Source organism: Lagenorhynchus albirostris, chromosome 3, assembly GCF_949774975.1.
Source record: "Lagenorhynchus albirostris chromosome 3, mLagAlb1.1, whole genome shotgun sequence".
Taxonomy (NCBI): domain Eukaryota; kingdom Metazoa; phylum Chordata; class Mammalia; order Artiodactyla; family Delphinidae; genus Lagenorhynchus; species Lagenorhynchus albirostris.
This window is the reverse complement of record NC_083097.1, coordinates 155,764,944-155,781,037: the sequence shown is the minus strand read 5'-3', so window position 1 is coordinate 155,781,037 and position 16,094 is coordinate 155,764,944. Positions and strand designations below refer to the sequence as shown.

Sequence of the window (16,094 nt, the reverse complement as noted above, 5' to 3'; positions counted from 1 at the left end):
TGAGGTCCCTCCTTCCCATAGAGGTTTTAAACATGGTCTCACTGAAGGAACAGACTCTTAGGCAGAGAGCCTCACTCTTCTCTAGCCAGACTTCTTATGAAGTTCCTGGAGACTGAGTATGCAAGACACAGCACCTAAGAGGTATCAGAAGGTACTGAATGATGCTGGATTCAGCCTTTGAGCAGACAGCTAGAAGTCTTAGTTCCCCAGGTTGGTGGGGACTCCCTACTCCCATTTCCTTTCTCAGCCTACTGATAGAGGGTCAGGAAGAAGCATTCTCTAAGCCCTTTAGGAAGGGCCATACAATGAGTAGGTGATGTTTTTGAGCCCTCCTAGGGTCTTTTCGCCACTAGAAGAGCTTAAGTTTGCTGGAGAAGCTTAGCCAAGCACAAGCATACATACTAAGTACTATCAGAAAAGCTGTATGTGCCCCCGTTACCACTGGATGAGCTATGCAAACCCTTAAACACCTAAAGGCCTTGGCAGTCATCCCCATCCCTTGCAGCCAAGATCTCTCAGACTAGAAGAACCAATCATGACTTTGGAAAGCAGTGGGAAACCTCTAAGGGAACCTGTTTATTGGTACAGACATGCTTAATGCTTTCTCTCCATCAACCACTAATCCCTTTTTGGGGGAGTGAAATAATTTTATAAAGTGGTTGTCAGCTGAACACTGGATCATCTACCTTGACATCATACCAAGGCCTGGATGATTTGATTCTTGGCTACAGCCTTTGTAGAAACTGGGGGAATCAAGAGATTTCCCTGTAAAGACATCATCTTTCACCTTTCTGCTGGACAGTAAATACTACAGTTTACAGTGCCTACCAGATTAACAAAGGATTCAGCTACTCAATTCCTCTGTGAAACAGGTCTACATATATGCAGCTCAGTTACAACCTAGCAATAACTTCAGGGCAGAAGCTGGCTGTCTCCCTACTTAAAACTTGCTTTCTCTGCTGAGGCCTTACCTTTTCCTACCTCCCAATTTCCCTCTTAGACATGAGTTAATAATATTCTGATGGTTGGTTTGTAACCTCAGTAAGAATTAGAACTGATGTCATTTACTCATTTTGGAGAAAGAACTTGCCTTGAAGTCTTCTAACCTCTTTTGGTGAAGGTTTCCATTTAGGAAAAAAAGGTGCCCCTGCCTTTTTTGTATCTTATTACTACACCAAATAAAAGTTGGGAATTCTAAGATCCCAATTCAGTTACTGTCTAACCTAGGTAGAAAACTTGATTTTTATCCTTGAATGCTCTCTCCTGCCCATCATGGAGCCTTGGTCTTAATTATGATGGAAACATCTAATTCTTCCATTATTCCATGGCTTTTGCTGTGATTGTTCTGAGATTTCAGTTGAGACTTGTTTTAAAAGACATGGACAGCTCACTGGTTCATAATACATTGGAATAGCTGGATGCCAACTAGTAAGAATAAGCTGTACAGGAATTAGTGCTCAATATATATTGTAAAAATTTGTTGAAATCTTTAAAAAAAGTGTACATATATACAATGGAATATTACTCAGCCATAAAAAAGAATGAAATAATATCATTTGCAGCAACATGGATGTACCTAGAGATTGTCATGCTGAGTGAAGTAAGTCAGACAGAGAAAGACAAATATCGTATGATATCGCTTACATGCGGAATCTTAAAAAAATGGTACAAATGAACTTATTTACAAAACAGAAATAGAGTCACAGATGCAGAAAACAAACTTATGGTTACTAGGGTGGGAAGTGGGGAGGGGTGGGGGAGAGATAAATTGGGAGATTGGGATTGACATATCCACACTACTATATATAAAATAGATAATAAGGACCAACTGTATAGCACAGGGAGCTCTCCTCAATACTATGTAATGACCTATATGGAAAAAGAATCTCAAAAAGGGTGGATGTATGTAAAACTGATTGCTGTAGAGCAGAAACTAACACAACATTGCAAATCAACTATATTACAATAAAAATTTTAAATAAATAAATAAATAAAGTTAAGGGGGGAAAAAAAAAAAAACAGAGTTCCACATGGGGCAGTTGTGCGTCACACTTTAATAGCCACTATGAGGCATCAGGTAGGACACCCAGGAACCACGAGGTTCACACTGCAGTGGGAAAATGGAGGTCAGTGGTTTAAAGTGGGGAAGTAAGTCATCCCCTTACTGTGAAGACATGACTACATCAGAAAACAGCAGCAAGTAAGCCAAGCAGAAACTCCTCTCTGCACCCTGGGCACTGCCGTCCCAGGGCAGCCACTCCTCCCCTGAGCTCATGAGGGCTATGGTGGGGAGAGGGGGCTGCCAATGCCGTTGTGGGGCCGAAGCTGTGGAGATGCGCTACCCTGGCATAAAATGGTATTGGGGCTCCCCCAGCTGGCACCCCTGAGCACAGAGATACACCTTGGAGGGCTCAGGTGGGTGTGAGCAGTGCATGTGCCTCCACTCACAGACACCGCCACTCCACCTGGCCCCAAGAGATTCCCACCCTGAGACATGCCCCCAAGCCAACATGGTAAGACCATTCCCAGAGCCCACTTGCCCCTTCAGCCACCCCAGACACTAAGAAGCCTCCTTTCCAGGCCTGACCAAGCAGGCTCAGAGGGGTGCGGACAGTCCCGAGGCATCCTGGAGCATCCTGCCCTTGGCTGATGGATGAACTACCTCTAGATCTATATGGTTCGGAATCTCATCCAGGGCCTGGTGGAAGCTGGGCCTCTGCTCAGCACAGAGGCAGGCGCAGGACTCACTTCTACCCACCCTCAGTCCTCAGGAGGGCTCCTGATGCTCCAGCCACAAAGCCACCACGAGAGGACAGCCAGCCTCGGCACAGGACCCTCCACAGGAAGTGTGATGGGCTGGGAACACCTGGGCTGCAGCAGCATGCCCCACCATGCCTGCAGCTCTGGGAGGCCCACGTATACTTGGGGACCCTCCAAGGGGGTATTCTTTCAACGGGGCCACCCTAGGAAGTGGGGGCTGGCCTACAGGGTGCAGCAGATAAACAGAGGCCTTGTACAGGACTGCAGGGACATCCAGGACTACTTAGTGGATGTGGGCCACCAGTCTGGCACAGATGCAGTTAGGGCCACAAGGCCACTCTCAGAGCTTCTGATGTGGAGAGGACCCTTGATTTTCTCAGACCGCAACAGAGCCAGACCCACGTCCCCCAGGCCTGCCCTGTACTTGCCGGCTGCCTGCCCCGACTTGGTGAGCACAGCGGTGCCAGGGGCAATGCTGCCCACAGGGAGGGGGCCTGACAGCTGTACTGGGAAGAGGCGCTTTCGGATGACACCCATGTGGTGGGTGCGAGCCGTCAGCTCCTGGCCAATGTAGCAGCCTTTGGTGAAGCTGACGCCATTCATGAAGGCCAGGTTAGACTCCAGCGGTAGGGCTACTCCTGGGGGCAGGTCATGGACCCCCTCGGGAACGCCTGTAGAGGTAGGGAGAGGCTTGGTGAGATGAAGGTGTCCTCCAGAGCTGGGGGCTCAATCAAGAGTGGCCGGGGGTACTGGCCTGTAGGAGTCCCACCACCTGACCCGCCACAATCCTCCGGGTCCCTCCTAGAACCCCTTCTTGTCCCTCCCCATCCTCCAGGGCCCTACTCCAGCCCCCCGCTCTGGTCCCTGGGTGAGCACCTTGGTCTGGCCCTCAATACTACCCACTAAAGAAGTCGACCCTACCCCTGACCCCGGATCTCTGCTCTCTCCCCTGGCTCCTCCCAGTGCCTGGGCTCACCACACAGTTTCCCCAGGGCTCTGTGTCACACCCCTCCGGTCCCTTCCCATCCCACCCTGTCCTTCCCCCGCCCCCATCCAGCACCACTCCTCTACCCCCGACCCTTCCCCAGGTCCAACCCCATGTCCATACCTTGCTGGTACCGGTGTCGGTGATAATCCTGGAGGTCCCCAAGACGGCCCCCAAGCACCAGGGCTGAGCCCTCATCCTGGGAGAGGAGCCGCCAGCCCATGCGAGCAGTCCGGGGATCACGGGTGAGGATGGTGGTGCACTTGGCCTTCTCCTGAAGTAGCACAGCCCTGCCGGCCTCCTCAGGGGCACAGGGCAGCACGGCCCACACCCGCAGCTCGGGGCATGGCTCCACGGTGACCTTCCGCCGGATCTTGTGCAGCACCAGGTGCCTCTGCAGCGCATCCAGCACTGAGCTGTCACACTCCAGGAGGAAAGTAGGCTGCTCGTGGGAGCCCTCAGGGAGCCTGCGGGGAGAGGAAGGGGTGCATGGGGGCGGGCACGGCACACCGTGGGAAGTGCATGGAGTCAGGCCGCGGCCGTACGTGGCTGTGCCTCCCAAGTGCACCTCGGACCACCTATTAAAACTGCACAGCACAGCCACGTGCTGGAGACCTCATGGCACCACCCCTCCCTGCCCAGGGAGGAAACCCCAAGAAACAGTCTGGCAGGTGGAGGAGAGGGCTTGGCCCAACAGGTGGGAAGCAGGGCCCTGGGACCACAGTGGTGTCTGGTGCGCAAGGTGAGGCGGAAAGGCACAGACGGCCACACTGAAGTCCAGGATTTGTCTCCTCCAGCCCTGAGAAGCCACTGAGAAGCCAAGGGTCCTAAGGCAGGGCACACCGTGGATTTCAGGAGGGATGTGGGCAGGCAGGAAGAGCTGGGAGGACGGCAGACAGCTGACGCAGGTGAGATGCGTGGTGAAACCACACCCTACCCATGCCCACCGCCCACCTCCCCTAGGGAAGCTCCGCAACCTGATCAGGGCTCCAGAACCATCCTAACCCTCACTTCAGGCAGCCCACATCCACCGGAATGACCCCAGATCCTGTTGTCATTGACGGATGGATGATGGGGCCCTTACAGACAGATGAGCACAGAGGAGAGACCAGTGCACCATCAGACATGGTGGAGGGGCCCTAAGTGGAGACATCCAGGACCCAGAGTACATGGCTGGAGTCCTGGTTATAGATGTGGCTTGAGCAAGGACCCACAGCTGGGTGGGAGCTGAGACACAGAAGCGGGTAAGACCTTCCAGGAGCACGTATAAGACAGAAAGGTCATCAGCTGGTACCCCAGACCCCTCCTCCAGAACCCATCAGCTGTGCCCCCAACCCCCTCCCCAGGCAGGAAAGGGTTAACTGCTGCCCTGGAGCAGCCAGTCACCCCCCGAGGAAGGAGCTACAGAGGCTTGCTTGGTGAGTTCACCTTACAGCACAAACCCTGTCATGTCCATGCATAAAACTATCAGCCACGGGTCCAATAAGGACAGGGACAACCATGTGGAACACAGCAGGCTGTAGCAGCAAGTCAGGTTAGCACCTCACCTTCCAAACAGTCCTCAAAGAAGGTCAAAAATGAGATCAGCTGAGGGGTGGAAAAAGGATCATTTACGGATGGAATTAAAATGCCAGAAAAAAACAGAAGAGTTCAGAGGCGCTGCCTCAGATAACCACATGGAAAGAAGTTCAAAGTCACTTATCATGAAACAAAGGCAAATTAAAACCACGATGAGATACCACGGCACAACTATCAGAAATAAGAACATCCAAGGCAGTGAGGATGCAGAGAAGCTGGATCATTCAGCCTTGCTGGTGGGGACGCAAATGGAACAGACATTCTGGAGAATGGTTTGCAGTCCTTTATAAAACTAAACATGCAGCTGCCACACAACCCAGCCATTGTACTCCTGGGTATTTATCCCAGAAAACACCCCAGGTGTTCACATAAGACCTGTGCATGAACGTTAGAGGCAGTTTTATTCTTAACAGCCAAGAAATGAAACCAAAATATTCTTCAGTTGGTGAATGGTTAAACAAACTGTGGTCCATTCCCTCAATGGAATACTACTCAGCAGGGAAAAGGAACAGGCTACTGATGAAGCCAAAGGGCATCAAGGTGAGTGAAATCCAATCTCAGAAGACTCCGTTTGTACGATATTCCTGAAATGACATGATCATAAACATGGAGAGCGAGCATCTTTATGCTCGGGGATAAGGGGATGAGAAGGGCAGTATGCCCACAGAGGGCGGAAGGGAGCTTGATGGTAATGGAGCAGCTCTGTCTTGATCGAGGTTACACAGGTCTACATGTGTGATCAAATCAGAGCTGCATGCATGAGAGCATGTGGAAATCTGGGAGAACCTGAGGGTGCCCTGTGGCTGGCCCATGTCCGTCCCAATTGTGACCCTGGACTATAGGAGGCAAGATGATGCTACTGCAGGAACTGGGTGAAGGGTATATGGGACATCCCTGTTCATTTTTTTGTGGCTTACTGTAAATCTATAATTATTTCGAAATAAAAAGTTAAAAAGAAAGAAGAAAAAGGAGATGCCTCTGGAGAAGATTGGTCCATGCCGGTGAGAAGGAAGACAGCAGCCGGTCAATTTTCATCAAAAGCCTTTTAATGTTATTAGGTTTTTTAACCATGTGCAGGTACATTTTTATTTTTTATTTATTTATTTATTTATTACATCTTTATTGGAGTATAATCGCTTTACAACGGTGTGTGAGTTTCTGCTTTATAACAAAGTGAATCAGTTATACATATACATATGTTCCCATATCTCTTCCCTCTTGCGTCTCCCTCCCTCCCACCCTCCCTATCCCACCCCTCCAGGGGGTCACAAAGCACTGAGCTGATCTCCCTGTGCTGTGCGGCTGCTTCCCACTAGCTATCTACCTTACGTTTGGTAGTGTATATACGTCCATGCCACTCTCTCGCTCTGTCACAGCTTACCCTTCCGCCTCCCCATATCCTCAAGTCCATTCTCTAGAAGGTCTGTGTCTTTATTCCTGTCTTACCCCTAGGTTCTTCATGACATTTTTTTTCTTAAATTCCATATATATGTGTTAGCATACAGTATTTGTCTTTCTGATTTATTTTGCTCTGTATGACAGACTCTAGGTCTATCCACCTCATTACAAATAGCTCAATTTCGTTTCTTTTTATGGCTGAGTAATATTCCATTGCATATATGTGCCACATCTTCTTTATCCATTCATCCGATGATGGACACTTAGGTTGTTTCCATCTCCGGGCTATTGTAAATAGAGCTGCAATGAACATTTTGGTACGTGACTCTTTTTGAATTATGGTTTTCTCAGGGTATATGCCCAGTAGTGGGATTGCTGGGTCATATGGTAGTTCTATTTGTAGTTTTTTAAGGAACCTCCATACTGTTCTCCACAGTGGCTGTATCAATTTACATACATTTTTATTTTTTTAATCTCCGATAAAGGAAGCAGACAGAAACAGTATGAAATACTGGCAAGGGGAGGAATTGGGCATGGGTGGACAGAATGTGAGGTTGTAGGGGAGAGTAAACCTTGGAGGGAAGAGGGAGAAATGAGGGTAAAGCCATACCCAAGGAGGGAGGAGGCCCAGCATGGGGAGGGCCCTGAGAAGGGCTGGTGAAGGGACCACCAGGATGCCGGAGTAGACAGGCCCCAGGTTGATGCCCCCATCTCACTCATGGGGCGGATGTTCCACGGGGTTCAGGACAAATTGGGTGGGGCAGGGCCAGGTTCTGGGCTCAGACACTTTCTGAGCTACCTGTGCAAATGGCCATGTGCCATTCAGCCCCTGAGGACCAACAAAGCTGCAATGCACCCCTGCTCCCCACCACCCCAAATCAGACTGTCTGCTGCCCCTGCTGCAGTTGAGTAACAGGGGACAGGTCAGAAGAAGAAGGGGTGAAGTAGGGTGAGCCTATGCTCAGGGCAGCTTTCTTGGCTGGCATGGCCAATGTGTGGGCTGGAGCACTGTCTGTGGGGCCATCCTGGGCACTGCTGAGCGCTGAGAGCACCCCTGGGCCCAGGCCACTATATGCAAGGAGCATCCACGCCTGAATGACAACCACAAATATCCCCAGACGTCGCCAAGTGCCCCTGAGCAGAGCTGCCAGATAAAACACAGGATGTCCAGTCAAATTTCAATGTCAGAAAACAGTGTAATGTCTTTAGTATATGTATTTCCCAAACACTGCACAGGTCACCCCCTAAAAAGTCACCCGTGTCTGTTTGAAATTTAGCTGGGCGACCCACAATTTTATTTGCTAAGCCTGGAAGCCCCTCCTAGCGGCACAACCGCAGCAGCAGGAAAAGGAAGGTCGAGGGGCACCTGCAGCCTCCCCAGACGGCCTGGCGGGCAGGACCTGGATATGGCATGTGGTGGCAGTGCAATCCCAGGTGTCCATCCTCACCCACCCTCCTGCCCAGGACGCAGGCTGTGTGAAAACCCAAAAAGGGAGGGTCAAGCCCACCTAACTCCTCATCCAGAATGCCCAGAGTGCCCTCCTCCAGCAGCCCAATGCCCTGCACAGTACCTGACACCCCGGTACCCACCACCCCCATAAACACAGAGACCTCACGCCTCGAGTGCAGCCCTGGACCCAGCTCTGCCCAGGGCCAGGGTCTTCACACATAAACAGATCCCCTCAGGGGCACTGCAGGTACCAGGTCATGAGGCATGGGCAGGCATGGGGCACAAGGGGGCTAGCAGGTAAGGGACACACAGGTGCACAGAGACCAGACCCAAATGCCTGTCAAGGAGTGGCGGCACTCACCAGGGGCCTTGGACTGCTGCAGGACTGTACACGGAGGACCCTGTCAGGCTGGCATACTCCAAGCCGCCTAAGGGAACAGCCTACAGCGTGCCCATGGGGCACTGGGTATATGGAGCCCTACACGCTCCCCACAAGGCAGGAAGCGGACAATCCAGGGGCCCACAGATCATGGCCACAGCTGGAGGGCAGAAGAGACGTGGGTTAAATGGAGGCTCAGTGGGGTTGCCATAGGAACCATGAGGTCCTGGGCAGAGATGCACTAGCCCCACTGCCCACCTTCCCTCTGCTGGGTACACACATACCAGGAAGCTGCCGAGACCAGACTCAGCATGGAGCCAGCTGAGATGAGCCCAAGGGGAACCAGGCATGGAGAGAAACAAGGGAGCAGTGGACCATCCGAATCCTCACCAGGCAACCCCGGTGGGATGGTCCCCAGAGACACCCCCCAGAAACCCGCAGACAGAGACTTCAGTGTGTCCCACAAAAGCCAGAGCAGCCCAGGAGCAAAACCTGGAGCATCTCCTCTGCAGCCAGCACTTAAGGCCTCCATCGTGAAGACAGAGGCCCAGCAAACAAACACATGGTCAGAATGAGGAAAGACTTTCCAAACACAAAGCCTCGGGCTTCCCTGGTGGCGCAGTGGTTGAGAGTCCGCCTGCCGATGCAGGGGACACGGGTTCGTGCCCCGGTCCGGGAAGACCCCACATGCCGCGGAGCGGCTGTGCCCGTGAGCCATGGCCGCCAAGCCCGCGCGTCCGGAGCCTGTGCTCCGCAACGGGAGAGACCACAACAGTGAGAGGCCCGCGTATCGCTAAATAAAACAAACAAACCACAAAGCCTCAGCTGAGAGGGTGAGGAGTCAAGCCACAGACTGGGAGAAAAGGTTTGAAAAGTCACATCTGACAAAGGACTGTCACTCAAAATATACAAAAGCACTTACAACTCAAATAAGGAAACAACCTGATTAAAAATGGGCCAAAGACCTCAACACACACCTCCCCAAAGATAGGTGGCAAACAGCGTATGAAACGATGCTCCATGTCATATGTCATCGGGGAAAAGCAAATTAAAAAAACAACAAGCTACCATTACACACCTATTAGAATGATCAAAATCCAGAACACTGACACCACCAAATGCTGGTGAGGTTATGGAGCAACGGAAAGTCTTCATTCATTGCTGGTGGGAATGCAAAATCATACAGCTACTTTGGAAGATATTTTGGTGGTTTCCTACAAAACTACACATATTCTTACCTTACAATCCAGCAATCACACTCCCTGGTATTTACCTAAAAGGAGATGAAAACTAACCGCCACACAGAAACCTGTACACAGATGTTTATAGCACCTTTATTCATAATTGCAACAATATGGAAGCAACTGCTGAAGTCCTTCAGTAGATGGATACATAAACTGGTACATCCAAACAATGGACTATTATTCAACACTAAAATGAGCTATCAAGCCCTGAAAAGACATGGAGGACACTTAAATGTATATTACTAAGTGAAAGAAGTCAATCTGAAAAGGCTGCATACTCTGGACTATTATTCAACACTAAAATGAGCTATCAAGCCCTGAAAAGACATGGAGGACACAAATATATATCATTAAGTGAAAGAAGTCAATCTGAAAAGGCTGCATACTCTATGATTCCAACTACGTGACATTCTGGAAAAAGTGAAACTATAGAGACAGTTCCAGATCCAAAAAGATCCTTTCAGTGGTTGTGAGGAGTTAGGAGGAAGGGAGGGTTGAATAGGTAGAGCACAGAGGATATTTAGGGGTAGTGAAACTACCATATATATTATAATAGTACATACACATTATTATACATTTGTCCAATTTGTCCAGAACCAGCAGTGAAACCTAATGTGAATTAAGGACTCTGAGTAATTTTGGTGTTAATGCAGGCTCGTCGATTGTAAATAACATACTACTTTGGAGGAAGAGGTTGATAACGGGGGAGACTATGCATGTGTGGGGGCAGAGAGTATATAAGAAGTCTCTGTACATTCCCCTAAATTTTGCTATGAACCTAAAATTCGTCTAAAAAGTCTACTTTTTCTTTATTTTTTTGGCCACACCACATGGCTTGCAGGATCTCAGTTCCCTGACTAGAGATTGAACCCAGGCCACGTCAGTGAAAGTTTGGAATCCTAACCACTAGGCCAACAGGGAACTCCCTATAAAGTCTACTCTAAAAACAAAAAGCTTGTTGGTAGGAATGTAAATTGATACAACTGCTATGGAGAACGGTTGGAGGTTCTGTAAAAAACTAAAAATAGAACTACCGTTTGACCCAGCAATCCCACTACTGGGCATATACCCTGAGAAAACCATAATTCAAAAAGAGACATATACCACAATGTTCATTGCAGCACTACTTACAATAGCCAGGACATGGAAGCAACCTAAATGTTCACTGACAGATGAACGGATAAAGAAGATGTGGCACATATATACAATGGAATATTACTCAGCCATAAAAAGAAACGAAATTGAGTTATCTGTAGTGAGGTGGATGGACCTAGAGTCTGTCATACAGAGTGAAGTCAGAAAGAGAAAAATACCGTATGCTAACACATATATATGGAATCAAAAAAAATGGAACTGATGAACCTAGTGGCAGGGCAGGAATAAAGACATAGACATAGAGAATGGGCTTGAGAACACAGAGCGGGGAGGGGGAAGCTGGGGCGAAGTAGAGTAGCATCGACATATATACACTACCAAATATAAAATAGTTAGCTAGAGGGAAGCAGCAGCATAGCACAGGGAGATCAGCTCGGTGCTTTGCGATGACCTAGAGGGGTGGGATAGGGAGGATGGGAGGGAGACTCAAGAGGGAGGGGATATGGGGACATATGTATGCATATGGCTGATTCACTTTGTTGTACAACATAAACTAACACAGTATTGTGAAGCAACTGTACTCCAATAAAGATCTGTTAAAAAAAGACAAAAACAAAAAGCTAAAGCTTTGTCTGAGAGATGCTTCTACATCCGGACCAGGGTGCACTGAGGAAGGAACAACTCAAGGATGGGAAACTAGAAGCGTGACAGTTTAAATGAAAAATTCCAGGGAGTTCCCTGGTGGTCTAGTGGTTAGGATTCCAGGCTTTCACTGCCGTGGCCTGAGTTCAATCCCCGGTCTGGGAACTGAAGTCCCGCAAGCTGCGCAGTTGGCCAAAAAAAAAGAAAAAGAAAAATTCCAGAGAGAGGGTGCAGAGAAAACACCAGGCAGAGAGCAAGCACAAAGAAAACAGGAAGGTCCCAGGCTCCCAGGCGGGACAGCCAGTTGCCGGTGTGTCCCTCTCCCCCAGAAAGCAGACCTCAGTGAGATCAGATGTAGGTAAAGGGCCAAGAGCAACCAGGAGGGGAAGGATCACATCCCATGAACTAACAGCAGGCATCAGACCAGAACAAAGGCATAGCGATGGGGTGGAAGGCCAGCAGGCTTGGCACCCCATGCCCCTGAGCAGAACTGGGAGACAGAAATCTGGACATTGTTTACCAAGCCCCCAGGCCCAAGAGCAGCCATCTGAGGGAGTGTTCTCATATCTTCTCTCCTCTAACTGCTCAGGAGAAGTGGGGCCACTAACTCAGGCTGTCTCTTTCTGATGGAATGAAGACCCCACCCCATCCCTCGGGGCGGCACTCCCCACAAAGGACTTTGAGTTGGAATCTCAGAAGAGCACCTGGGGTCATGGGGCATCATCACAGTGCACTCCAATTCCCTTAGCACACAGACAGCAAGTGGCACTGAGATACCCCATTCTCAGGAATTAACAAGAGAGAGAAAAACAAACTCCTCTATAGGACAAATCAGGGCATCCACAATGTGTGGAGAGAGCCACCACATACATGCTTGGTGACAAGAACTGCTGGCCCAGCAGCTAAGCAAAAACGCTTCAGACCTGAGGAAAAGTATGAAGAGAAAAAAAACCCTAGAAACAAAAAAATTTTACACTGTAGAGTGACTTACGAGGATATAAAATTCATTATAACAAGAATGCAAAGGCATAAAGATGTAAAGGCAGACTGGAGACTCAAGGAAGAAAATTTGGGGACCAAAACAACATCATTACAACACTGATAGAGTAACTGAAAATTACTGACACAGAGGGTTTAAGATAATCAAAGAACACAGTTTCTAAAAGAGATTAAAGCAACTACTGGGAAGGTAATAATTACATAAAACAGATAATGACAACAAACCTTTTCTGTAAAGAACCAGACTGTAAATAATTTAGGTTTGCGGCCACACGGTCTCTACCACATTATTATATTACTAATTATACTTTTGCCATTGGAAAATCAAAGTAGCCACACAGTATAGCCACACAATGGGCATGCAGCATTCCAACCAAACTTTACTTATGAAAACAGAGAGTGAGCTGGATCTGCCCAAGGGTCATACTTTACTGAGTCCTGTTCCAGAGTCATACAGCCCACCAAGTGCCCAGCAACATGACGTGAAAGTAGACCCAAAATACAACACATCGTCATAACACTTCAAGACATCAGGATGAAAAAGAGCCCCGAAGAGTGTCCAGAGAAAAAGCAGTCACACACAAAGGCTCAAAAATAAAAAGGCACCAGGCTTCTTGACAGCAATGCCAGTTGTGGCTTCAGTGTTTTCAGGGACGATTTTCAGCCTAGAATTTTATGCCCAGCCAAGCTATCAGGTAAAACCATTTGAAGGAGTCAAAGGTCCACCTGAAGTATCCTACCTCTCAACAAGGCACTAAAGAACATACTCCTCCAGCAGGCAGGCACTGAGGAAGATGCAGACAAGAACCCACAATAGAAGAGGGACACTGGAGTTTCCAGGGCAGTTTCAGGCAGAGCAACGACCTGCAACTGCATGACAGTTTCTAGAAGAACCTCTGAGAAAGTCTGAGAAAGCTAAGCAAGTGAAAACCGAAAGCTCTATAGCTCTAAAGGCCACTGACTTGGCTTGTCCTGGTGACCATCACAGAAAGTCATGATAAAATCAGCACTGACTGATGTAAAACACCAAACGCTAATAATCACTGAATACGGAGAGATTTTGGACAGAAATATGTGTACACTGGAGAACTCAGGAAGTAGTAGCACAAGCCAGTCGCGCAGAGACTGCTCCCTGCAGTGTGGCTCCAGGTGCCACGACCCCTTCTCCGTGCAGTGGGTCTGAGCAGGATCAGAGGCCAGGCGCAGGGACGCCCAGGCCCTCCCATTGGTGAGTGTCACTGGCCCATCCCTGGGTGCAGGCTCCAGCTCACCTATGGCTGCCCTGCCCTGGTGCCCTCCCCCAGGTGCCCATCCCCAGCCCACCCTGTGTGCGGGTCCCCAAGTTCCCTACCCTGGTCGCGCTTCCCATCCTCAGGTGCCCTCCCTTGGAGGCCCACCTCGGCCCCCCCATGCACAGGTTCCCAGGTGTCCCTTCCCCTGGATGCCCTGTCCTGCATGTCCTCTCCTGGATGTCCGTCCTGGGCCATTGGTAGCCCTCCTCTAGGTGCCCTGCCTCTGGGTGTCCTTAGTTCCGCCCCCGGTCCGCCCCTCCCCGGTGCCTACCCCTCCCCTGAGAGCTCTCCATGGAAGCCCATCCTCCAAGCCTTCTCATGCCCGCTCCTGGGTGCCCTTCCCCTGGGTGATACCCCCTCCCCTACCTCGGTCCCCCGGAGCCTGTGCCCCAACCCGCTCTCACCCGTAGAGAATGACGTCATAGAGGGTGCGTCCCTGGACGTTGAGAAAGTGGGCGTAGCCCGAACGCGCCGAAGTTGAAGCCTCGCCGGCCGCAGGACCTGGAAGCGGCAGCTCATTGGTCAGCAGACCCAGGAGAAAGGGCGCAGAGTCCGGCCCACGCACGCGCACCAGGGCGCGCTCGTCCAGTAGGAAGCAGGTCCACGCCGCGCTGCCCGCGGACTCACCACGCAGACAGCAGGAGTTGTGGCCCAGGCGACGCCTCGGGGCAGCGCGCAGCCGCCAGCTCCAGGCCCGGCCGCCGCGCCCTGGAGCTGCACCCCGGAGCAGCGCTGCGGCCGCCATCTTGGGGCGCAGTGAGGCGGCGGGAAGGGACGGCCCGGGCGGCGGCGCGAGCGGGCGGGCGCGCGCCACAGCACCTTGGAGGCGGGCGAGCGGAGCGTGCGCAGGGCGGAGGTGGGGGGTTGTGGAGGCAGTGCAGGCGGGCCCCAAAACAGCCCCTGACGGCGGGCGGGCGAAGCGTGCGTGGGGGCGGAGTGTGCGCGAGCATGCGCGGGCTAGTACCACAGCAATCCCTGGAGGCGGGCGAGCGGTGCTCGCGTGAGTGGCCAGGGTGAGGGTGGGCGGACCTTGCGCGGGGGCGAGGCCTCGGGCTGTCAGTCCCCCGCCCACCTATCCTGAGCTGGCTTCTGCTCCTGCAGTTGACCTCCTCCTCGAGCCTCAGAGAAGTTTCTGCTTGCTTTACAGTGGTGAGCCGCTCATAACCTAAACTTTACCATCTTAACCATTTTTAGGTGCACATTTCAGGGGCATTAAGCGCGTTCACACTCTTTTGCAGCCATCCCCATCATCCAGAACTTTCTCACCTTCCCATACGGAAACTCCATCCCCATCAAACGCAGATCCCTGTCTACCTCCCCCGTCCCTGGGAACCCCATTCCACTCTGTCTCTATGAACCTGACTCCTCTGGGAAACTCATAGAAGTGGAGTCATGCAGTATTTGTCCTTTTGTGACTGGCTTGTGTCTACCAGGTTCCACCATGATGTAGCATATGTCAGCCTTTTTAAGGGCTGAATGATGTTCAGTTGTATGTGTATACCATATTTGAATTATCCATTCACCCATTGGTGGACATTTGTGTTGTTTCCACCCATTGGCTGTTTTGAATAATGCTGCTATGAAGATGGGTGTACAACTTTGCTTTCAGTTCCTTTGTAAAACAGACACTCCTGTGTATCCTATACTCTCACACTACCCTTCACTTCTTATCACTAAATGTGTGGGGGGGGGCAGGGTCCCCCACACCACACAATTCTCTGACACCAGCTAGGTGTCTTAAAATTTAACTCAATTTTTAATCCATCTACCTGATAGCATGAGATCCCATAAGACTGCCACACACACTGTCTCATACACTCACACTCTCCCCCTCCCCACTTCAGATGCAAGTCGAAGTCCAGGTTGTCACCTGTGCTTCTGACCAACCAGCTATAGATCAGAGGTTCCAACAGCCCTCTCCTTGGGTTCAATTAGTTTATTAGAGTGGCTCATAGAACTCAGAGAAACATTTTACCTACCAGATTACTGATTTGTTATAAAAGGATATAACTCAGGAACAGCCAGATGGAAGAGAGCAAAGAGCAAGGTATGTGGGAAGGGGTACGGAGCATCCATGCCCGCTGAGCACACCGCACTCTCCCCAAATCTCCATGTGTTCCCCAACCCAGAAGCTCTCCAAACCCAGTCCTTTTGGGATTTTACAGAGGCTTCATTACCTAGATGTGATTGATTAAATTATTGGCCATTGGCTGTTGATTCAACCTGCAGGCCATCACTCCTCCCCAGAGGTCAAGGGGTCGGGCTGAAAGCT

General features: G+C 50.5%; 1 protein-coding gene across 3 annotated transcripts in view; it reads right to left on the bottom strand.

Annotated features, from left to right (window-relative positions):
- Positions 1-14,644, bottom strand: part of IBA57 (iron-sulfur cluster assembly factor IBA57) — a 64,355-nt gene extending 49,711 nt beyond the window's left edge. Inside the window, exons 1-4 of one of the 3 annotated variants that reach the window (XM_060146598.1) lie at positions 14,450-14,644; positions 14,227-14,323; positions 3,869-4,212; positions 3,189-3,431 (exon numbers count right to left, since the gene is read on the bottom strand). In XM_060146598.1, the coding sequence (XP_060002581.1) occupies positions 3,189-3,431; positions 3,869-4,212; positions 14,227-14,323; positions 14,450-14,567 (802 nt within the window). In that variant the 5' untranslated portion in view covers positions 14,568-14,644. Of the gene's footprint in view, positions 1-2,033; positions 3,432-3,868; positions 4,213-14,226 lie in introns of those variants that run through there. The other 2 variants (XM_060146595.1, XM_060146596.1) reach the window with 2 other exon arrangements.
- Positions 14,645-16,094: the final 1,450 nt, after the last annotated feature.